This window comes from Plectropomus leopardus, chromosome 15 (assembly GCF_008729295.1).
Source record: "Plectropomus leopardus isolate mb chromosome 15, YSFRI_Pleo_2.0, whole genome shotgun sequence".
In the NCBI taxonomy this organism is placed as follows: Eukaryota; Metazoa; Chordata; class Actinopteri; order Perciformes; family Serranidae; genus Plectropomus; species Plectropomus leopardus.
In genome coordinates, this window is record NC_056477.1 from 19,758,934 (window position 1) to 19,782,047 (window position 23,114).

The 23,114-nt window shown below is 38.6% G+C and overlaps 2 protein-coding genes across 2 annotated transcripts; one reads left to right on the plus strand and one right to left on the minus strand.

Annotated features, from left to right (window-relative positions):
- Nucleotides 1–447: 447 nt before the first annotated feature.
- Nucleotides 448–7,685, minus strand: lhcgr (luteinizing hormone/choriogonadotropin receptor). Its single transcript, XM_042501584.1, has 11 exons — nt 7,513–7,685; nt 5,735–5,806; nt 4,858–4,932; nt 4,702–4,776; nt 4,371–4,445; nt 4,188–4,265; nt 4,021–4,089; nt 3,846–3,920; nt 3,249–3,434; nt 2,890–2,958; nt 448–1,669 (listed from the first exon to the last, which is right to left on the minus strand). Exons 1-11 carry the CDS (start codon nt 7,683–7,685, stop codon nt 448–450), a joined length of 2,169 nt encoding a protein of 722 aa, XP_042357518.1.
- A 3,380-nt stretch (nt 7,686–11,065) lies between these two features.
- On the plus strand, nt 11,066–22,938 carry sft2d1 (SFT2 domain containing 1). The gene is made up of 8 exons (XM_042501543.1): nt 11,066–11,337; nt 12,088–12,174; nt 13,193–13,275; nt 16,565–16,646; nt 17,096–17,131; nt 17,226–17,284; nt 20,373–20,402; nt 22,577–22,938. Exons 1-8 carry the CDS (start codon nt 11,272–11,274, stop codon nt 22,614–22,616), a joined length of 483 nt encoding a protein of 160 aa, XP_042357477.1. The 5' UTR covers nt 11,066–11,271; the 3' UTR covers nt 22,617–22,938.
- Nucleotides 22,939–23,114: the final 176 nt, after the last annotated feature.

Here is a 23,114-nt window from a genome sequence, read left to right on the forward strand (position 1 = left end):
GGGCCTTTTGGATACCTGTGCCCAGGGACCTGTTGTCTCATAATCCACCCATGCTGACAAGTAGGAAAACTGCAAGTGAAGCTAATGTCTTGAATGATGGCTCCACTACATTCTCCAGCCCAGGTCACCAGTTACAGGTGGTATGACTTACTGGGACACTTAACCGAATAGAGGCCATAATAAATACTGTGAGTTATGCTTTTCTTGTTAGAACCATGTATCTTGTCAAGGAGGCAGATTTAGTGGGATGGAGAAAAAGACTGCAATGCTACAGCAGAGATTTGCCCGATCTCCTTTAGATTCATAGGAATTGTCAGCGATTACTTAATAATATGACTTTATACATCAGTAAATAATTTCCACCAAATCCAGCATGAGTTATATTTCTCAGTTTCTCTCGTCCTATTGTCCTATTAACTGTCTACAAGAGTTTTGCATCTCTTCTCTTCAGGTGAGCTCCCCCTCCTCTTTTAGGTGATGGCTGTGCTGTGGCATGTCATCAAGCCTTGTTCCTGTGCGGGATGCTTTATTATTGGGTCCAGAGTTTTTCTTGATTGTATCCTCACAGCAGTAGGCCTTCATACGATAAACATTGGCCTTGTTTTTACAGCAGCCCATTGCACTCATGAGCTGATACACGTCCTTCCTGAAAGCCTTGGTGAAGATAGCGTAGAGAAAGGGATTGGCACAGGAGTTGATGGGGAAGAAGAGGACCAGCAGGATCTTGGAGTTGGTGACCGTGATGAGGGGAACCTTGAACGCAGCCGAGATGGCAAAGAAGGAGATGGGGGCCATGCAGAGGAAATCAGTGAAGATGAGCACGGCCATGCGCTTGGCAGTCTTGGTGTCAGCACTTCTTCCAGGGATCTCAGGGTTCTTCACAGCCAGATAGATCAGCACATAACAAACACACACGACAATGAAGGCAGCCACGTTGAAGAGCAGGATGATTATGATGAAGGCCTGAGCCAAAGGTGTTTCTATGTCCATGGGTAAGCACATGCTGACTTTGGAGTAACTGCTCACGCCAACCAGGGGCAGCATCCCCAACCCCAGACAGATGAGCCATCCAACTGCCATTATACTCGCTGCCTGAGTGAGAACCAGACGACGCTCTACCTGCAGAGCGTTGGCGATGGTATGCCAGCGCTCCAGGGTGATGCTGCAAAGCGTGTAGACTGACAGCTCGCCACCAAACACAGACAAGAAGCCTGCAGCACTACAGCCAGGCCCAGTCTGCCATTCAATAGCATGCTGACTGTAGTGACCATGTGTGCGCAGGTCTACCGTGGCTATCATCAGAAGGTAGATCCCAATGCAAAGGTCTGCAAATGCCAGGTGACACATGAGGAAGCGAGGCACCGTCAGCTTGGTACGGCTGGTGAAGAAGACCAGGAGCACCGTCAGGTTACCTGTGATGGCCAGGATGTTGATGAACCAAATGGCAACTCTGAGAAAGCTGAAGCCCGCAATGTCCTCACAGGGATTAAAGGCATCAGCTTCAGGAGTACAAACCAGAGTCGGTTGGGTCTGACAGAAGTCCAGTTCTGGGTAGTGAAAATTCAAGTTTCCAAAGTTTTCATCCTCCATGAACAGATCAGCGTTTGAGAAAACTGGAACATCCATGACGAGAGTTGTGTCTGTTGAGCCTCCAATCACCTGCTGAACCCTGAGGAAACAAGGTGAGAAAATAGTTTGGGTTAGTTCGTCATAAACTTAAGAATTTAGAGGCCAAAGTGTTTTTTTTCTTTGTTGTTGTTGTTGGTTTTTTTTTAGCTGAAGCATCTTTCAATTGCAGTCTTAAAAAACATGCCACAAAGTGGCTTGTCATTTTAAATCAAAGGTGCTCATAAAAGCAGTGTCAAGTCACAAGTCAAGACTGACAAATCCAGAGTCAGCTCCCAAGTCCTAAAGTTTGGGTCTGGAGTGCTAAACAAATACGCTCTTTACCAAATGCAATACCATTTCAACAACACAGTAATGTGTTCATTTGATAAAAATCATGAATGTCTTTTAAAATCTGTTTTTATTTGTTAAAAAGTTAAAAGTTACTTTGCTGTTAAATTAACATTCAGTGGCACGTCCAGACTTTTTTTATAAGGGTGGCCCATGTGGGGCTCTGACAGGGGTGGTCTGAAGTATTAGCGCTGCTGTGGGCACATGCTTTGGCATAGCTTTGATTTACCATTTTTGTCCCCACTACCCATACCTATTTTATTACTAACATTGCAGTCTCTTGCATTTCTGTTTATAGTTTAGTTTAAAAGATAAATAGACCTATCAGTCACAACACAACAGAGTGACACCACACAAATGTAAAAAAACACTTCCATATTTTAATAAATAAATAGTTCCTCGAAGGTAAATAGTACAATAGCAAGTATAAAGTGCCAAAAAAAAAAAAAAATAAAGTGCCAACAAATTCAAATAAATGAGCCTGTGTGAACATACTTGTCAACAGGTGTATCAATTTATGTGTATTATATTAGTCAGGCTAGACACTACTCTGGCACATTACTACTGCCTCTCAGGTTTAAGACTGAATTGCACTGGTAAATAGATAATAGATAATAGTAATAATAGTAAATAATAATAGTTTACTTGTCAAATTGTTAAAACTGACTGGGTAGATAACCAATCATAATGGAATGACACTTGGGGTGGCCAATCAGATTGCAGCGGTGACCTGCGCCAACCCAAGCCACTACATAGTCATGTCAAGTATTACCAAATCAAAAGACTACAGTCTGAGTAAAGTCACAATTCACTGTTGTTAAAGTTCAAGTCTTTTTTATATGTCAAGTTGAGTCTATGTTATCAAATTTGTTATTTGAGTCTGACTCAAGTCCAAGTTATTTGACTCGAGTCCACAGCCTAACAATGTTTTACCTTGCTGATGGGTCACCCTTATCACAGTAAGAAGAGCCATTATTCCATGCAGGATTAACAGGAAAGTCCCTGGAGAGAAGGAAGGAAACCATCAAACAATGTCACCATCGTTGCTGTAATAACACCTGATTAGCACTGGGTAACACATATCAGACACTCACAAACATCTATGGAATACATATATTGTATATTGTGGGGGTTTTTTGTCCAGTATTGTTTTTTTTTTAAAAAAACTGTAATACGCAAGTTAGTAAGTTCTTGGAATACAATTTTACTTTTTTACTTTTGGTGTACACTGAACAGCAGTGTGTGGCAGAGCTTACTGTTGATCGATCTGTAAAATGCATGTTGTAAGTCACCTGTGGGTGTTCCAGCTCAGCAGTGCACAGCAGTGACTGTTGTAGGTGAGATGGGCCTCTCTCAGGCTCCACAGTCCCTGCAGAGGAGGCAGGCTCTTTAAGGCGTACGCTGACTGAGCGAACAGCACCAAAACTGACTCCAGTCCCTGCGGTGGTAACATTGCGAGAGCTGTCGCAGACACATCCCTGTGAGAGAACACAGACAACAATATGACAGCGTGGGGGTGTGAGGGCCTCTTTGTGACCATTGTGCTGCTGGATGTGCGCTGCCTCAGAGCATAGAGTCAATCAAAATCACCCTCTCTCCCACTTGTTATTATACTAGTACGTTGCAAATCTTGGAAGTATGTGTCGTTTTTCTCAGCGACAGAAAGAAAAGCTACTCAGAATTGTATGGCATAAGGCCTTATCTTGTTTACCATCTCTCGAGTCTCAACAAAGAATTCAAGCAATTAATCTATCGAGACATAAAAAGCTAGCCTACAATTTAAACTGTCACTTTGCCAAACATCCTCTTCCCCCTGCTGCCCCAAAATAAATTCAAGCAAATAAATGTTGCATTAAGTGACTCTCAGGCAGTTTTACAATATCACTTACAAGACCCCAGGGCCCGTGGCTCCTTTGAAAGCATCTCTGTGGATCACTCTGAGGTTTCGATTATTCTTTAATACCCTGAAATTATAAAACATAGGGTAATGAGGTAAATGCTGAACACTATGAGAAAACACACTTCATCAGTCAGTTACTAAAAAAAGTAAATGTGGGAATATACAGCTTATCTATCTTTGACCCGTTGAAGGCATGGTCGTGTATTTCTCTGATGCCGTTGTTGTACAGGTTCCTGCAATCAGTCAGAAGATTCGAATTAAGGTGAGACGCATTCGTTTCCAACTAACACACAGAGTAATGCAATTGAAAGAAATTTCTTGCATCACTTACATTGTGATGTATTCTTTTGTCATTCCAGTGAAAGCATTTGGAGGTATTTCCAGTAGGTACAGGTTGTCACAGATATCCCTGTAAAAGCATGAATGTTAATAGCAATGCAATGCAATGTGTTCATGGTGCTTTTTGTTTGCATTTGCCATAAGTCTCTAAAACCTTTGCAACAGATGTACTTACAGGATAAACTCTGATTCAAGAGAATTGATGGATGTAATGTCAGGAAAAACTGTTATCCCAGTATTTGAGATGCTCCTGTTAATGCAAAAGAAAATGTGTCATTGTGTTATATGTTTTGTAACTTTTAATGTAAACCAAATGCAAATCAATTGCTTCTTAGCAGTATTTAATACAGTGGAAAAATGATTGACTGGTATCAGTATCATTGCAATATAAGTTAGTATATGTCTGGTGTCAGATTTAAATAGGCTTATTTTTTTGCTGAAGGATTTAAATGTGTTTTATTTACATAGGAATTTAAATAGACCTCACATATATTTAAGTGTCTTACAAGTAATGTAGTTTTGGAAGGTTGGTAAATGTCCTTCTGGCAATATGCATCAGACTCCTGGTGTTCTGGATTGAGCTGCAAAGCAATATAAAGCTTAAATTCCACTACAGTAATCATGACTTTTAATGACTCAAATAACCACAAAAAAAGACTTACATTTCAGAGAGGTTGAGAAGGTTATTAAAAGCTAATGCCTCAATGGTTTCCAGGGTTACACTCTGAGCAATCTCACTGAGTTTAGAGCAGAAACAAAGCAGTTGAATTCATCCAAAGAACACATATGTGACACTGAAGGAAAAGACAGATCAAGAAAAAACTCATTGATCATACACTGAAATGTAATCTTTGCCCAGATTTGTTCATGAGATGAAGCCAAAAAAATGATACAAAGTTGGGGATAATATCATTTTACATAACAATATGCATAGCCCTATTCTTACTCTTATGGTATATCAATCAATCAGTCCTTTATTCCACACTCAGGGTCCATATTTTTTTAAAAAAAGGATAAAACATCACATATAATAAATAAAGTGTGTATATAGAGAGCAGTGGCAATGCCTTTATGTATTTGCTTTAAAGCAAATTCAGCCAATCCCACTGAATTGTGTGCGACTTTGCAATTTTGTCCAATCATCGCAAATTCACTGCAAAGTTGACTATTTAAAATGTTACTCCTTAAATTAAGTTGACTGAATACAGGGGTGACATGCAGCAAAGAGCCACAAGTCATATTCAAACCCTTGGCAGCTGCGGCGAGCCACTGGGCACCCCATAACCAATGTTTTTTGTGCCTAAACCTAGCCAAACTTTAACCACAGCACTGTCACAACATCAAATTTTAATTGAAATAAAATATATATATATATATATGCTACATGAAATGTACAAATGTAATGTATCGGTGATTTGCAGAAATGTATAATGTCAACATTTGTTTCAATAAATACTGAGGAGAAAATTACAAACTGAAAACTGGAAACATTTGTGATGCATGAACTTTCCTTGCAGTTATATGACAAAATGTACTTACATCCTCTGGACTCTTTTCAAACTCTCGAAAGAATGGCTGGAAATTGTTTGCAATGACAAGTGATAGAGAAACCTGAAAAAAGTAAAGGGAGACACACTTTGTCTGTGTTTAAGCTGTGTTCTCATATTTCATACTGTCTGTGAGGCATGCAGTAAATGTTTTATCTAACCCATCATCATGTCTTTCACTTCATCCCCTTTTGACTCCAACTAGTGTTACATGTTCAGTGAATATGATAGAATAATGAAATCACTTCAATATACTGTCAATTTGACAAATTTCAAAGTTCCTGGAGTGTAGGGAATGCTGGTGTCCTTTGACTCATGCATGAAGCTGCTGGCCTTGGTGTTTATGGACACTTATCAGGAGTGACTCAAGGTTCTGTGATTTTGCAGAGGAGAGGTCAAGATTCCCCACCTTCAAGGCTCACGGCTGTCTGCTAAACTTGAAAACTGAGCCCTGATGCTCAGAAACCCCACAGACTGAAAAGATGCACTTGACCGTGTGAGATCAGCTTGACATTTTCTTCACCAGTAATTAAGCTGCAAACATGCAGAGCCCTCTGTTTCCCAACAACAGAGTGTGATGTGCTGTGGCACTTTTGCTAAATGAGGTAAGGCATGAAATGGGAAATATCAACATTACTCAGAAGCTGATGTCCTTCAGTCTGCATTATACTGTAGCTCTGTCTATTGTATTTCAGTGCTATTACTGTTATTATGAAAGGTGTACATGTACAGAACAAGATTAACTGTTACTGCACTGCCCAAGCAACTTCCATTAATATAATTTAGACTGTATAGTAGGCCTATATACATCCATAATGACAGAGCACTCAGATGCTTCCTCTTGGATAAATAAAGCAGCCCCCATTTGTCTTCAGCACCATTGATGTTTCATATGACATGATGACAAACAAATTATGTCTCAAGCTCTTTGGAGAGCTTTTCCAGTGTGTTGGCAGAAAAAAAGTTGCATGTTAAATGGTTTTAAACTACATTTATGCTGCATAATTATTGTGTTCCAAATGATTTTATGGATAGAAACGCAATACAAAGAAATATATTGTAAAACATATTGTCAGTAAGGTATCTCCGCCAAAATACTTGCCATTATACTAATGGAAGGGGGGTGATCAAAGGCTGCACTCGATATTTCTTACTCAATCTGACCATCAAACTGACATCAGGATTTGCTTTATGGGCGGTAAACTGCCTTTGGAGTTATTATTACAGCGCCAACACTGTGCCACTAGACAAACGTCTTTGTTTTAAATTTCGAAGAAATGTTCTGAGGATGTTCCGACACATTATCCACAGTCAGTGCTTGTTGGAGTACGTATGACAGAGTGATTTGGATCCTTAATAACTTGTGCTGTCCTTGCATAAAGGCGAGGACAAAAGCGGATACATCACAATAAACTTAAACATAATCTAACAAATATGGGAAGAAGTTAAATCTGCAATCGTCACTTTTGTATCACTGTATCCAAATTTAAGTGCATTTCAAGTAGCCAAGCCAGCGCGTTTCGGCTGGATCCTGGCTCCGTGCGTAAATACGCACGGAATAATCTTGGTAGTAGCTTTATCAAATGACTTAGTTGCATAAAGAGACAGATAGAAATGAATTTAATGTGACATGATTATTGTTCCAAATGCAGAAACAAAGAAAAAACTGACAATTAACAGCTTCAATCATCATAAATTTTTCACATTACGCACGCACCACCCTGCAGTCGTTACCAGATTTGTGAATCCATGTCAGTGGTGTGAACTTACAGTCTTTTATCTCTGTGGCCCGTCGTCTGAACTGACCCTTCTGTCACATTGTTACATCTGATTGTGTTGGAGAAACAGCGGCAGATCCTCGGACAGGCGAACCCCGAAGCGCACTTGCATCCATACAAGAACAAAACAGACAGAAACGAGAGCACTGGTAGCGACGTCCACATCGTTGTGCTGTCTGAAAAAAACGTCCGACCACACAGGAGCCGGGATGTCCTCTCAATGAATGCTGCACGTTTAGATATATGGCCCTGCCTTGAAGTCTCGTTTACTGCATCTGAAGCAGATAGTCGTGGAGAGAAGAATCTCAGCCTCTTGAAACTCGACCCCCTATCAAGAGCTTTGTGGTAATAGCGTTATGTTGTATTCACAACAATGTGAAAACCAGTCAGTTACACAAAGTCAGTCTTTTTTTGTCATTTGTAGTTGAATATTTGTGGTATATTTCTTTTCAGTATAAAAAATATAAACATAAATATTAAATCAGACTTAAATCAACAGAGTTTCAGTTCAGAGTGCATAGGGGTTTTAAGATGGGACACATCTGTGAGATTATCCTGAAATTTACGCATTCCCATGGAGCACATCTGCTTGTAAAAACTTTGGATCAGCTGGACATCCTTATCTTCACTGGAACTTGTCATATTGATTATGATTTAATTGGAATCAGAACCTTAATTGGACACTTAGCCGTTGCATGCATGAGTAAAAGGTTTACTAAAACCCGACTGACCTTAACTTGAGGAAAACGGTGAAATAATGTCCTCCTCCAGCTGTGCTGCATCTAAAAAACAATCACCTAAGGCGAGGGACCATTAAGCCATTAAATGTTAATTGCACTTTTATCCAAAGTGCCTCACAGTTTTCCTCTCATGCATTCATACACACACCGATGTCAGGGAGTTACCTTTGCAAAGGTGCTGGTCTGGACATCAGAGCAATGTGTTCAGTTTCCTGCCCAAGGACACTTCTACACATGGACATGAGGAGCATCATTTTTACTTTTACTGGAAACCCTTTAAGTACAAAACCCAAAGGCTAAATATTTGCATATCCCACACATGCTGGTATCTATTGACTTTAGTTTCACTATTGCTATTATTCCTTGAAACACCAAGGCTATGTCTTTGGGTGTTAATGTGTTCTCTAACAACTTCTAAATATTTATTTTTTCCACTTTTTATTACTGTTGTTTAGTATGAATTAATTCGAACTCAAGAACTAGACACCCTCATGGACAACTCCTAAGGTGACAGATAAGGCGACCACAGTCTTCAGGGTGTCTAATATACACTGTGCATGTTTATAAAAGTTAGAAGGATTATCTCACTGTTGTGTCTGAGAATGGATGTTTTCCATTTTGTTAATGTATTTACAGATATTGCTTCATATTTTCTGCAAATGCACCAGCTGTTAGATGCTCAATTTTAATAATCTGATGTGGTTGCTGTTCATGTCTGCACAGCAAACATTTAAGGCTAACAGAACTTGTGATTTTCAATCCCCCTTTACTGAAGAGGACTGTCAGAATAAATTGTATTTGTTGTGTTTTCGGTGCCACCCTTTCCTTTTGATTATGTTTGCTAACTCTTGTGTCTGTAATTGCTGTGCATTTAAGGACAATTAAAATGAAGATTACTTCTGGCATACACATGAAGAGCCAAGTCAATGACCAAGTCCCCCAGGAGGACACTGTGACCCAGAGTCAAACACTTCACATAACTGTGTCTTGTTTGGCGCCGGTTACCAGTATGTTGTTGATAAAGGCAACATTATATAGCCTTGACACACAGCATAATGTTCTAACAGATATAATGCTGAAAGGCTCAATTCTAAAATTGAAAATATGGCACTACATGACTGATGAAAACCTGAGGTTAAAACAAGGCATTTAAAAATTGTTGTGTCATTTAACACTAGACTGATATAGTAGACAGTTAAAATTCAGCATGTTAGACATAAACATTAAAAAATAGTCAGATCAATATCAGTAAAAATGTAAAATAAATTAATGAACTAATTAATTTTTAACATTGTACAATTTTTAATTTCCCCCCTAAAAAATCCATTAAACTAATTATATTTGAAACCCAGGCACTTTTGCGTGTCTTAGCTGAAGCTACCATTATGCATGCAAATAGTCAAAACAGTCTCTGTTCAGCACAAGATAAGATAGTAAAACTACCAAGCATGGTCATGACAGGAGGCCATGGCCAAGTAGACACTGTACTGACAATGAAAACTGTTTCTTGTCTTGTTGTTATACTTCCAATAGATGGAGACAAAGCAACAGAAAAGCAGCAACAAGGAGGGGGCATAACAAAGTGGTAATGTATGAAGTAATTTAAATATATGTGAAACAAGTCAATGGGCTAAAACAAACAAACAAATAAATAAGGCCACTGATGCAAGTTATAAATCATTGCCTGGTCAGGCTTTTGGTTTGGTGTTTTTTCTCAATGAATATACTTTTTTTGAAGGTTTGTTTATTTTTTTTTCTTAACTCCTAGCTACTTTAAATCAAATTTTGTAATAAGAATCAGAATTATAAACATAAAAGTAGGATGTAAAGTATAAAAATCAAATAGAGGTATTATTCTTCAAAGTTTAACAGTAGTAGGCTGTGACAAATATTAAGAATAAAATATAAGTAAAATATATATCATGTCCTGAGTATGTAAAGTATGTAGAAATATCGAAATGTATGCATTATGCTAAATTCTAATGTATACACGAATGTAAAGTTTCAGAAATATATAAATATGGCCAAATGTGTAAAGAAAAACCACATATGTTGTGGCTACATACTGCACTCAAGACAGGACTTAGAAAAAAGGATAAAGATTTTAATGGAGCCCATTAAAATCTTTATCCTGTTTTTTAAGTCCTGTCTTGAGTGCGGTATGTAGCCACAACATATGTGGTTTTTCTTTACACATTTGTACTTCTGCTATAGTACCAGCACCTTTACTAAAGCTGTGCATGGGCAGTTTTCTTTTTTTGATATAAATATGTCCTATTATGTTACAATGTTCAACACAAAATATGCATGAATAGAAATAGGAACAAGAAATATGTACAGTATGTGCATTATATAGCCTATAAAAGTTGTTGGTAAGAATAATTCATGATTCTAAGAGCGGCAATTGATTTTTTTTTGTTTTTGTTTTTTTTTTTGCACCAAATACTGCACAATTAAGGCAGCGTGCAAGGAATGATTGTAGCTACCTTTAAGTTACTATTGTACAATTAAAATATAACAGGGCTGGACAGTTGTGAATTATAAATGCTGACGGGTAATTAAGTCCAGTTGGCGGTACATTTACTAGTATATGGTACTCTGAGAAAGGGGCCAACAGCTAATCATATCCTGAATGCCATCACAGTAGGAGTTAAAAAAGAAATTAACTTCTGCTTATTACGTTCACGCCGTTCATTGTGCAATACCACTATTTCCTACAGCACTGAAAGGCAACAACAGTTCTGAGAAGGAGGTGCGGTTAGTTACTTTGCAAGCTGATCTGAGATCTGTTATTCAAAACCTCCACATGGACAACACCAAACAATGTATTGTGAACAAACTGATCCTGAGTCAGCACTTACATAAAAACATCGTTCAGGAAAGGCAGGAAGTCAAACTTGTCACTAACTGACAAAACTTGCAGACACAAACAGCAGACGTAGCTAACGTAACATTTGGAAAAAAGAAATTAGGACTTTTTTCCTACTCATTTTGCCAGCTAGCTTTTAGCGATGGACAAGCTTCGTCGTGTGTTAAGCGGACAAGAGGAAAATGAAGAGTTGGGTCTCACTGCACAGGTAACAGCTAGCTAGCTTACTGTATGACAGTATACGCTGCTAATGCTAACGTTGTGTGGCGTTAAATGGATGAAGTGATGAAAAATTAGCATTGTGTTTGTTTAGTTCCCTGCCAACGTTGCCGTTCAGATACCTACAATAAATGTTCAAATGTTTATTATTGTCTTAGAGCTACTTAAGTTAGCTGTTGGTGAAAATGACAGTTTATGCTAGCACTGTAAGCCTCCATAGACGCAGGCTAACAGTTTCACTATCATGTTTATTTTCGATGTCTTTTAGCTTAGGTTAAAGCTAGCTTTTATATATTATGCTGGCAGCATTTAATAAATTGTATCTGTTTGTTTATTTACACTTTATGCACACGTTTCCGATGAGGAGGAAATGAGGTAAGGTGTTAACTAGAACAATGTTTTTATGTTTCGTGGTTGTACTTTTTAACTTGTTGCAAACTGTAAGTTTTTTCTCTGACACTCCAGAGTCTCCAGTGCTTTCATTTTCTGAATGTCTCTGCGTAGTCTACCTCACAGTTTGTTTTTTATTGGTTCTTTTGCGTAAGTTCAGTGCACTGAGTAATGCTCTGTGACTTTAACTTAGACCTGTGCTACAGTTTGTGTGTTTTAAGATAACGCTTTAGCAAGGTGTTATCTGCTTGGCTAAAGTTAACATGGTTAAATCACCAGCAGAAAGCCTGTTGGACTCTCTGCGGGTTATTAGGTTTGTCTTGTGACATCCTCCCATTGTTCTCACCAGGTCCTTGATGCCAGCACTCTCAGCTACAGCACCAGGGTGAAATGGTTCGTCATATGCTTTGCTGGAGGCATCCTGTGTTCAATACTCGTGAGTGTCTCTTTGCCTTTTCTATTGAAAATGCAGCATTTATGCTCCGTCTGACTTTATACTGACATTAGGAATGCAGAGAATGCAGAGCGTGCATAATACTATTAATGCTCTCTGCAGTGGTCCAAGTTATTTTTTTCATGTGCTATGTGTGCACCATAAAATTCAAGTTATTAACATGGCTGAGTGCAGATCAATGACAAATCCCTGTTCTCTTGCACTTGCAGAATAAAGTTATTGACTTACACTAACACATCTGACTTACCATCTAACACATTAAGTTTGCTTAGTTTCAGAAAAGAGCTGAAAGTTTCAGTTTTGTAGTGAGAAGTTTGCAGTTTAGATGTCAGGAAGTCTTGTCACAGGCTGATAATGCTTTGAAGCCACATAGTGACGATTCACACTGACAAAACCCCAACAGGACTGGGTGGTGAAATTCAATGACGCAGGATGTCTCTGCGCATCTGTCAGTAATCTTAAAGTCTCTTAATGTCTCTTCCATTCATACATCTCAAAACACTTACATTTGACCCCAAAGCTATGACATGCCGCACTTTTTCTGTAGAGATAAGAAATGTCCAAAATTTTCTCCCTCTGTGACCTCTAATTATTAGTTACAGCTTATTGTATGACCCTACAACCCTCAATAATTTACAGCTTTGAAGTAAAATGTTAGTTGTCACATCTTTCTTAAAGCTTTATTTATAACTGTGTTGTCTAAATGTCGCTTCCACGGTGAAATGCATACACTGTTCACACCCAGTGCACAAGTGTGTCACCAGTTCTCTTCAGTGAAAGTGATCCAGATGGTAAACATTCATTTGGCTTATAATGCTGCTCAGGTAGTGATTCTTCAACATTGACTTGTGATATTTTGTCACTAGGGGGAGCCCAGCATGTTTCAGTAAAACCAAAAGACAGCCACAGAAGTCCAAATCCAATATTCATTTAGCTATTTATTAAAATGAGGTGACATTATTCTGTGTAGCTGACAAAGAATATTTTGTTGTTTTACCAGGGTTCAGCACTGCTGTTCCTTCCAAATGGAATCAAGCTTTTTGCCTTCTTCTACACACTAGGAAACATCACAGCTCTTGCCAGGTAAGACTCTTCTTTCCAGGTCAATTAGCTTTGTCCAGGAAATTGTAATGACTTGATATATTTTTCTCACTAGCACGGTCTAGTGCCAGGAACACAACAAATGATGAGCATCTGTCTCATACACTTTGAGATTTTTTTCCCTTGATGCCTTCTGCAGTCAACCATGGCAACACTTCACATTTCTCTACACAAGTTTTATATCAAGGTTGTTCATAAAGAAGGCACATGAAATATTATAGTTACACCTGTAACTTACTGTCTTACCCTCATGTGCAATTACACTCAGTTTCACACAGTGCCATGAGACTTATGGTTTAGATTTATGTTATTTAAACATGATAAACAGTTAAAGGATCATAGCTAAAAAGATAATCTCAATTATTTAATCAGCTTTGCATTAGTATAATCATACAATAGCATTAGTACAAGTTAAATGTACAGAAACTGCCTTAGTTATCACATTGCACTTATTTCACCCAAACATTCAAAATAAAAAGGTGTGGTGAGAATGCTCTAGCCTGCAGCTGCAACTTTGTTTGGGAAGCAGAGACTGCTAATCACTTCATGCAAGACAAACATTAGTTGGGGAGGTTTAATTTGATCAGAGCAGGCACACTATTTTTAATGATTAATATTGCATCTAATTAAGTTTAATTGTGATCTCTATTGTTATACGGTTTCCTCTGCAGCTTAATTGTATGCCGCTTGACAGTGAGTAGGAAATGATTGGGGATAAAGGGACAATGGTCAGTGGGAACAGACTAGCCGTCTGCGTCTCCTAACTGTTTGTTTTCCTATCTGTCTCTACAAGTAGACCAGACATTAGTCTTTGCTCTCATATTACCATTTATAAATGATGTCTCCGCTGTATAGGAACATACAAGGTTAATTCCTCGCCAGTGACAGGACGCCATACTTAAAATTTGTCATTACAGTGCCCTCACACAGACAATATCTATCTTTATTTGTGCATTATTCCAATTAACACAAAAGCCAAACTTGCAATGGAGCACACTGAATTAAGTTTTAATTCTAAAAGTTTCCCTTTTGTAGAGTAAAGTTGATTCAGCCACTATTAATAAAAATTCGTAATGTAAAACTCAGAAGAGGTATTCGCTGTGTGTTCTAATAATGCTGCTACACTGACATATAGATGCTGATATATCCGTATTGTCTGTTGTTCTGACTATCGTAACATAATGGTTGAGTAAGATTAGAATATTGTTTTCTATCACCAGATATCAGCAGCCTTCTGGATTTCTCAGCATTATGGATTATTTAGTCTAGATAATTCCAACAGCTAAATCTGATCAGGATGTCTTTGACAGCAAACCATTGATGAGGGTCTTTTTTCTTCAGACAGGGCAGTCTCTATTTTCAGGTATCATATGTCCAGAAGGTTCAGATGTGTCAAGAAACTGGGTCACCCTCTGCTTTCATAGCCCAGGTTACAGCCGTAAAGGAAAATAGTGTCATATTTTAAAGAGCTTAATGCTATTTTCATCTGTGTCTGACTCTGACTGCAAAAAGATTACACAGAGATTATTGGTTCCTTCATTTTACCATCAGTAGTGTAAAGATATGTCCAAAATAGGTATTACGTGCAAGTGTTTATAGTGTAATAACAAAATAATGCATATCTTTTGCATGTATTTTTTTGGTCAATAGTGTAATCCCCTTTTGATAAGCAATAAAATCTACCGTTTAATCAAAATTTAACTGACTAATTCCTCTGTTTAATCGTAGGCTTGTTAAAAGTATTTTTCTCTACATATTAAACAATACAGCATATTGCTGCCATCCTGCTCCTTAGCTTTAGCAGCATGTGCGTGGATATCATCAGTGTCTGTCATAGTTAGCGGTTGATAAGAAGCATCTATCCCTCTCAGCAGACCAGCAGAGAGAGCCTGCGTCAACACAAACTACTCTTGTGTCTCATCTAACAGATGTGACGCTACACAGACTCCCTCTACCCACACAGCTCTGCTGAGCCCAGAGCTGCGTGCCTCGTCAGCGGGGAAAGCCTTTGTCTTGTTACATTTACTGACGTCACACATGCATCATGTAGGAGGTTTTAAATGTGTCAGCGTGGTGTTGGGCATAAAATATTTACCCCCCCCCCCCCCCATTAATTGCAACATGTAGTTTAAGATTGATTATGGTGGCAACACAATTCTGAGTCATTTGGAAGAGATTTGATTGTGAGTGTACACACAGATGAAGACTAGTCTGAAATCCACAGAGACCATAACATTTTTATGCAAAGTATTGATTTTTTGGAATAAACCCAGATTTGCAGCCCAAAGTATTGAATGTAATACTCATGAAATGCGTGTTAATCATGTCTGTCAGCTGACGACCAAGATGGTTTTTACAAGGCAGATTTATTAGTCATGTTCTAAACTATGATTAAAAAATGAAATTTAAATTTGCCCCTAAATCCTGCTACATATTTTGTAGTCAAAGGATGAGACTTGTAATATCAGCCTGGGGAACAAAGCTGTTCTGTAGTGTGGTTGTTCGGCAGGAGATACTCCTGTATCTTTTCCCAGATGGCAGCAGGGTGTACAGACCGTGGCTGGGGTGGCTGCTGTCTTTCAGTATCCTTTGGGCTCTGTGCAGACACCTCACTTCACAGAGGTCACTGATGCTCTGTAGATGGGAACCTGTGATGTTCTGGGCAGTTTTAATCACCCGCTGTGGAGCCTTCCTGTCCTGGGCCGTGCACAAACCATGCCAGTTCGTTATGTTAACACTCCGTATGCTTTATAATGCTCCTCTGTAGAAGTTAACCAGGATCTTGACCTGAAATTTAGCCTTCCTAAGTTTCCGTAGGAAGTAGAGCCTTTTCTGTGCTTTTTTAACGTGGGTGGTGATGTGTGATGACCAAGATAGTGATAGTAATTCAAAGGAACTTACAGCTGTTCACCTGCTCCATGCTCACCTGCTCATTTGTACAATTTATTGTAATCAAAAGTGTTACAGAAAGAAAAAATACATAGAAATACATGATTTTGGTAACTAGCTTTAGTATATGACAAAGAAACAAAAAAATATTTTCAACACACACACACACACACACACACACATCTACACACAGAGTATTAGCTCCACAGTTTAATCAGTGTACTTTTAAAATACACCACAGTGATAAATGCGTTGCACCTGATTTAAAAAATAAGACTTGGTTGCAGCAGTGATCCCATGAACTAACATTTTAAGAAACATGTCTATGTACCTTTTTAATGATGTTTAAAATGTTTAACTTGTGTGTTTCGTTCCTCTAAAGCACCTGCTTCCTAATGGGACCGCTAAAACAGCTGAAGCGCATGTTTGAACCAACAAGACTGATAGCCACCATTGTTATGCTGGTAAATACCATATGTTTTACTGTTATTTTGAGCCAGATGCATCACAGGATATTAATGTTTCACCTCACTGAATACTGGAAATTAGACCTTGTCACAGAAGGTGTTGGAAGCTGTGTTCTTCCTGATTCCTCCTTGACATAATGCCAAAGAGCATTTACACTATATCTGCTTTCACCTGCTCTCAAGGGTATAAAAGGTCTGTAGCCCTCTGACTTTTGATTAGCAGACTAGGTTCAATTAAAGGTCTGTTCTCCCGACCTTGTGATCTTAAAGTATTGCAAGGATAAAGTATTTCAGCATGACACTAGTGGTGTTTTCTGATGGCAGATTGAGTGGCATCTTTTAGTTAGAATTCAATCAATTATTTGTTCAGTTTTCATAAAGTGTCAGATAGAAAACATCATTCTGTACGTGTAAAAACTGATAACCATTCCTTCTTCTTCTGCCAGCTCTGCCTTGTCTTAACACTTTGCGCAGTGTTTTGGGTAAGTAGATAATACATTGTTTTGAAGCCAGTAACAGCCTTAATTTTTCTTTAGTTCAATTATTAAAATGATCATTTTGTCTTTTATTTTACAGTGGCATAAAAAAGGGCTGGCTATCTTGTTCTGTATTATGCAGTTTCTGGCGATGACGTGGTAAGTGTGATCAACCATCTCTTCACTGTAGCACAGTTGGTAATGAATTTACTCATCACTCACAGCTACTGAGATGAAGCTGCCTTTCCGTGATAGAGATCCCTGCTCCAGTTGCTATGCCTTGCAAGAAATGTCCGTGAGTTTAGTTAATCATGCTGCTGATTCCTTAAGCTGACTTACTGCTGGTTGCACGTGCATGGTTAAATCTATAAACAGTTAAACTTACACGGTCATTGTAAAACTTGCATGTTCAATCACATTTTATCAGAATTTTCCCATTGTTTCAGAGCAACATATCTTTTCAGAAATATTCAAACTTTTCATGAATGTCATGCCATACCAAGTGTCATGTAAGGATAAGATGCACATATAAACTTTTAATGTAATGTGGAAACTTGGATCAGATTGATTTGCCCCAGTTTCCCTGGGCGACATACCTGTCGAGCCACTCATGTTGTAAGATGATTGGTTGGCAGGTTGCCAGGCATCGTGGTGCAGTAGGTCAGTATATTTTTGGCCCATAGAGGAAGAGCTAGTGCCAGGATCAGGTAGGATCAGTGTGGATCTACGTAGAGATGTAAAGACAGACAGGTGTTACCGCCTGTGTTGTTTACACACAAGTCACTGCCAGCTGTCTTTGGGGTCATTATTACTACTAAAATCACAGGCTAATGGTCCAGTGAGAATACATTATACCTCTGGGTCCTTAATTAGTCTAAAAAGTATGTTAAAGATATACCATGCAGGGATTTCCTAAAACACAAGTATAAACTCATACAGAAGTAATCCCTCTCAGTCATCATTTCACATCACGGACTAGATGTGTGTAGCAAATAATTTTTTTGCCCTCTGCCTGTATTTTCTTATTTTCTGTGTTTGAGGAGTTAATGGGCGTGAGGCTTGGACTTTATAAAAAGGTAGCGACCTGGTGCCTATCTGTAAGCAGCATCTATTTAAGAGATACAGTGCCGAAAAAAGGAAAATATAGCAACTATAGCACTTTCCCTGGTGAGCATGTGTATGAACAGTCAATCCTACATAATGCACCTGTGAATTAAGACCTAAACAATTTTAATGTCAACACTGTAATTTAAATAACTTTGGATTTGGACAGTTGCTTGGACAAAACAAGACATGACAAGTATTTTTTAGACCAAACAATCGGTGAGACGTAAAATACTGAATTGATGATGTAAATAATTATTAGGTGCAGCCCAGTGTTGATGCTACTTTTAAATGTGGCTTTCTGAGACCTGCAGATAATTCAGACTAGGCGATTGAGGAAAGAGTACATATAGTCATGAGGTCAAACGGGTTAAGTTCCAACATGACAGTGAGTAATAAGACCTGTGAGTGATGTGTATGGGCATGTCAGCACTTGTATGTTCGTTAATTTGAACATATTTGTGCAGCAGTAACAAAAGACTTTCAGTGTGTGAATGTGCATGGACACACAAACGACCCCCTCCCCGCTGACTCAGGAGGAAGGGAACAGACCGTTTCATTGCATCACTGAGCAGGACTGTGTCCGACTCATCACCGGACTGCTTTTGCACCTACATGTTGTACATTCACTTCCGCTCTGCCTGCGTTCTCAGAGGCATCACCATGGCAACTACAAGTCACACATATCGAGCTCATTCTTAACAGACTGGGGGGCATAGTGCACTCCCACGCACGCAGGCACTCAGACGTCTGTGTGAAGGTGGTTTCTGTAAAAAGACGGCGCCACCGATCCACTCATAGGTGGGCAAAGTCCAATCCTCCAGCTGAGCTCTGTGTAGTGACCATAAGATAGTAAAGCACTACTGACTGACACTGACTCAATGTAGAGCTAGCAGGCAGTAGGAAGTTTTAATAATAAACAGCACTGATACTTTCATGTTTAAGGTTTTTATTCAGTTTTAACATTTAGAAATTAGATGGCAGTCATGCTCAGGCTTGGGCTGGAGTTAATCATTAAATTGCTGTACCAGATTCCTCACATATTTTAAAGATGTTAGGTGTTTGATGCTGGGCTTTTTTGTGCTCAGCTGTAATCATTTCCAACACGGGGTATCGTGTTTTTGTTGTGCTCTGTGTTTGGCTACCAATCTGTCTGGAATCATTAGTGCAAAGATTATAGTGTATCCCATTCATTCACAATCACATTTGGTTAATCCCTCTGCTGAGCGACATCAGAGCCTTCAGCCCAGTGATTACTGCTGCACATGGAGCATTTTAATGCATATTTTACATTTTGGTGTGTTGTTCATCAGAAAGCCATTATTATGCTGCTAATATAAGACCTGAATCTATTTTAGGTCCTCTGTGTGTGTGTGTGTGTGTGTGTGTGTGTGTGTGTGTGTATGTGTGTGTGTGTGTGTTTTTTAAAAAACTTTTAATCTATAATCTCTTAGACATCACATAATTACAAAAACATGACGTGCAGACAAGCTTTATAAAACACATGAAACTCAACAAAGAGATCCTGCAGATTCCAATAATACCAAACACCGCACAATGCTACATCACAGGAAAATGTGTCTACAATAATCTATAAGACATCCTGATCTGTCCATGTAGCAGTGAAGCTTTTTAAAAATGTCAGCTATATGTCAAATTAGGGGTGGGTGATATATTGATTGTACTCAATGTATCACGAGTTTTTCCATGTGAAGTGTATAAAATGACTATATTGTGAATGTTGAAAATAAAAGCACCAGTGGTTCCACGTCGATTTATTTCATTATAGCAGAACATTATTAACTTCAGAATAATTCTGCTTTATTAAACCTAATTTTAACAGCACTTTATTTTATTTTATTATAACATTACTTTATTTAGTTTGTTTTGTGTTCTACTCTAGTGTAGAGGAGATTTCAAAATATTGAGATATATATCGCATATCACAATATAGCCTAAAAATATTGCATCATTATTCATAGGTCATATCACCCAGCCCTAGGATACATTACATTTCTCAAATAATGTATAATAAAAAGTAATGGTTGTGTATCTTGTGTTTAGTTTGACATTCTTAGTCTTAAAATATGTCAGCACTTTCTTCCTCTACAGTCAATAACTTTTCTGTATTATTCTGTTTCAGGTATAGCATCTCGTACATTCCATTTGCCAGGTAAGACAGCATGATTATATGATTTCAATTTCGTCTGCACTGACCTTAAGTGGATGTGCATCTGTCTTTTCAGTTATGTTCACTTGAATGTGTCTCTCTCTGAATTGAGTCCATCTGTAAGAGCCACCACCTGTTTGCAAATGACACTAAACTGCCGCTCACAGCAAACAGGAGAGAATATTATGAGCGACCCTTCAATGAAAACATGTTTTCATTTACCTCCAAACCCTGTTTGCCTCCACCATATGGCTGTAATCCCCCCCCTACGACTCGCACAGGCACTTAGTGGAGAGCAAATGGCAGCTTGTTGTTTCACACTCCTCTGTGCTTTAGCCCTGTGACGCTGTTTGCTTTTTCCATAATATCTAAATGAATATTTTCTTTTGGAATAATGCTCTTTCAGCCAGATTTACCAAAATATTTCTCTCTCAATGTAGCTTTTATATTGCTTGTGATGAGCTTATGTTAAGCTGTATAGGTTTACAGCACAATACTACATTTTGATTAGATGAAGACCCCAATAGGCTGTCCTGCAAAGACACAAGGATGACAATCCCATTGTCACATATTGGCATTTCTCTCGGGTTACTTGTTTTGTCTTGATTGTAGATAAAGCTGCAATATAGAACCAAACAGCCTTGAAATCTTACATTGATTTATTTTGTAATTTACACCATAATGAAGAATTTTAATTGAAAGAAAACACTCCCCTATACTTTCATGTTCACCTCTCAAATTGCTCCATATGGTGCACGAACTCAATGCCTTCCCCAAAATAAGCGTGAGGTGTGATGTTGTTTTGTCAGTCCAGCTGTAAGCAGGGTTATGTCTCATTTGGTGAGAGGTCCAAAGACCCCATGCAGCCCCCCCACTAAGTGCCCTGTGTATTTGGGCGACCCTATAATCCATCCTGACAGCTGAGAGACATCCCGTAACCACCCCGACCTCCCCCTCCCCCAACCCGAATGCTAACAACAATACAAAGCTGAGACAAAGACCTTTTACCGTGCCACCCTTCCAAAAACCACATTCCTACAGAGAAATGCAAATTTGACTGCTGGTTTTTGGACTATCATGATTACTTGTATATTTTTTACTCCGTTGTTATGATGTTTTTTTGTCAACACATTATTGTCCTCCCTCCGTAAGCTTCTTACTTTAATCCATTTTTCATTTTAATTTAGATTTGATCATTTAGCTCTGTATTGTTTGCGATGTTGTTAGAGAGCAGCGTATTTTGATCCCTCTGATTGACACATTTAGAAAGCATTAACCTGCGGTCTCTCCGTATTCCGGTCTGTGGTCAAACTAACTGTGTTACCTGGCTAGCCACGACACCACATGGCTAATGGACGTGATCCTTTAATGTATTTTACCTTGTTGCCTATTTATAACCTCACAGACCTGCAGACCAAGGTACTAAAACCTGCTGCATGTGCACTTCCCACAGTGCTGTAAGGCGACTGTTGCTCTGATATTTAATCCGAAATGGGGAAAAAGTCTCTGAGGCTGATCATTTATTCATGCAGGTTTGGGGGAAGCAAAAATAGCATCAAGCCTCTAGTGATTATATAAAAACACACCTCGGGCAGAATTAGAGGAAAAACATGAGGGATCCAGTGGTGAATGTTTTTTGTTTATACATCAGAGAGACAGATAAGAGCATTTGAAGGAGCAAGTCTCCCGTCCGCCCACCGACCTCCCCTCCTCCCTCTCAGACTGCTTATGATCCCCCCTTCTCCTTTTAACCTTGACCGGTTTCACACCTCCTCCACCGAAATTTGACTGTGGCTGCAGGCAAAGTCTGCATAGCAACACACCGATGGCAAGATGAACACGGTGTGAGGAGGCAGCGCGGATGTGCGGTTACCATGGCGACCGCTCGTATTGCATCATCCCTCAACACAGAGTACCTGGAGAAAAGGGAGCCCCCATCACTCTGAACATGTGGTGCTTCCCAGCCAAAACACACTCACTTATTCATGACCAGCCCCACCCAAGACATCCTAACAAAGGGTGTTTTGTCGCCTTTAATTTTGTACGCATGACGACATTTAGCCTCTGCATTATTTTTTGTAACAACACATTCATTTTTTCCCCCTATTTCTCAACATTTGATGTTTATAATGCTAGCTGTCACTTAAACATTTCTGTTGTTATTTGTTTTTCTGCAGGGATGCGGTGATGAAATGCTTCACAACCTGTCTGAGTTAGGACACCTTAGTCCACATTGTGTGAAGACTGGTCCTAAAATGCAAACTGTAAGAACAGTGCCTTTGTAAAATATACATCTCTTCTGTTTATACATTATATCTCCAGATTTTTACTATGGCTTGTTTCATACTGTGAATTCTCGCTTTTTAAGTCTAGCTGATAACTACAGTATAATCAGATACAACACTTACCTTTAGCTTTTAATGTCAGAGAAATTAGTGCCTTTAATGCTAATATATTTCAAGATATTCCTGTTTTCTGAGGATTTTATACCATTTAAGTGCAGGGAAATTATTTTGATTTTCTGTAATTTACAACACAAATGCCTTTATATTATATATTGTATACATACACATATGTGTGTGTGTAAATATATATATATATATATATATATATATATATATATATATATATATATATATATATATATATATATATATATATATATATATATATATATATATATATAGAGCTATTGCCATTGACCAAACATATGTA

Coding starts and splice junctions, on each gene's coding strand:
- sft2d1 (XM_042501543.1), top strand. CDS start 11,272: ATGGACAAGCTTCGTCGTGTGTTAAGCGGACAAGAGGAAAATGAAGAG. Junction 12,175..13,192: donor GCATCCTGTGTTCAATACTC/GTGAGTGTCTCT, acceptor TTGTTTTACCAG/GGTTCAGCACTGCTGTTCCT. Junction 20,403..22,576: donor TCGTACATTCCATTTGCCAG/GTAAGACAGCAT, acceptor GTTTTTCTGCAG/GGATGCGGTGATGAAATGCT.
- lhcgr (XM_042501584.1), bottom strand. CDS start 7,685: ATGTGGACGTCGCTACCAGTGCTCTCGTTTCTGTCTGTTTTGTTCTTG. Junction 4,446..4,701: donor CTTCCAAAACTACATTACTT/GTAAGACACTTA, acceptor TTGCATTAACAG/GAGCATCTCAAATACTGGGA. Junction 4,090..4,187: donor ACAAAAGAATACATCACAAT/GTAAGTGATGCA, acceptor GACTGATTGCAG/GAACCTGTACAACAACGGCA.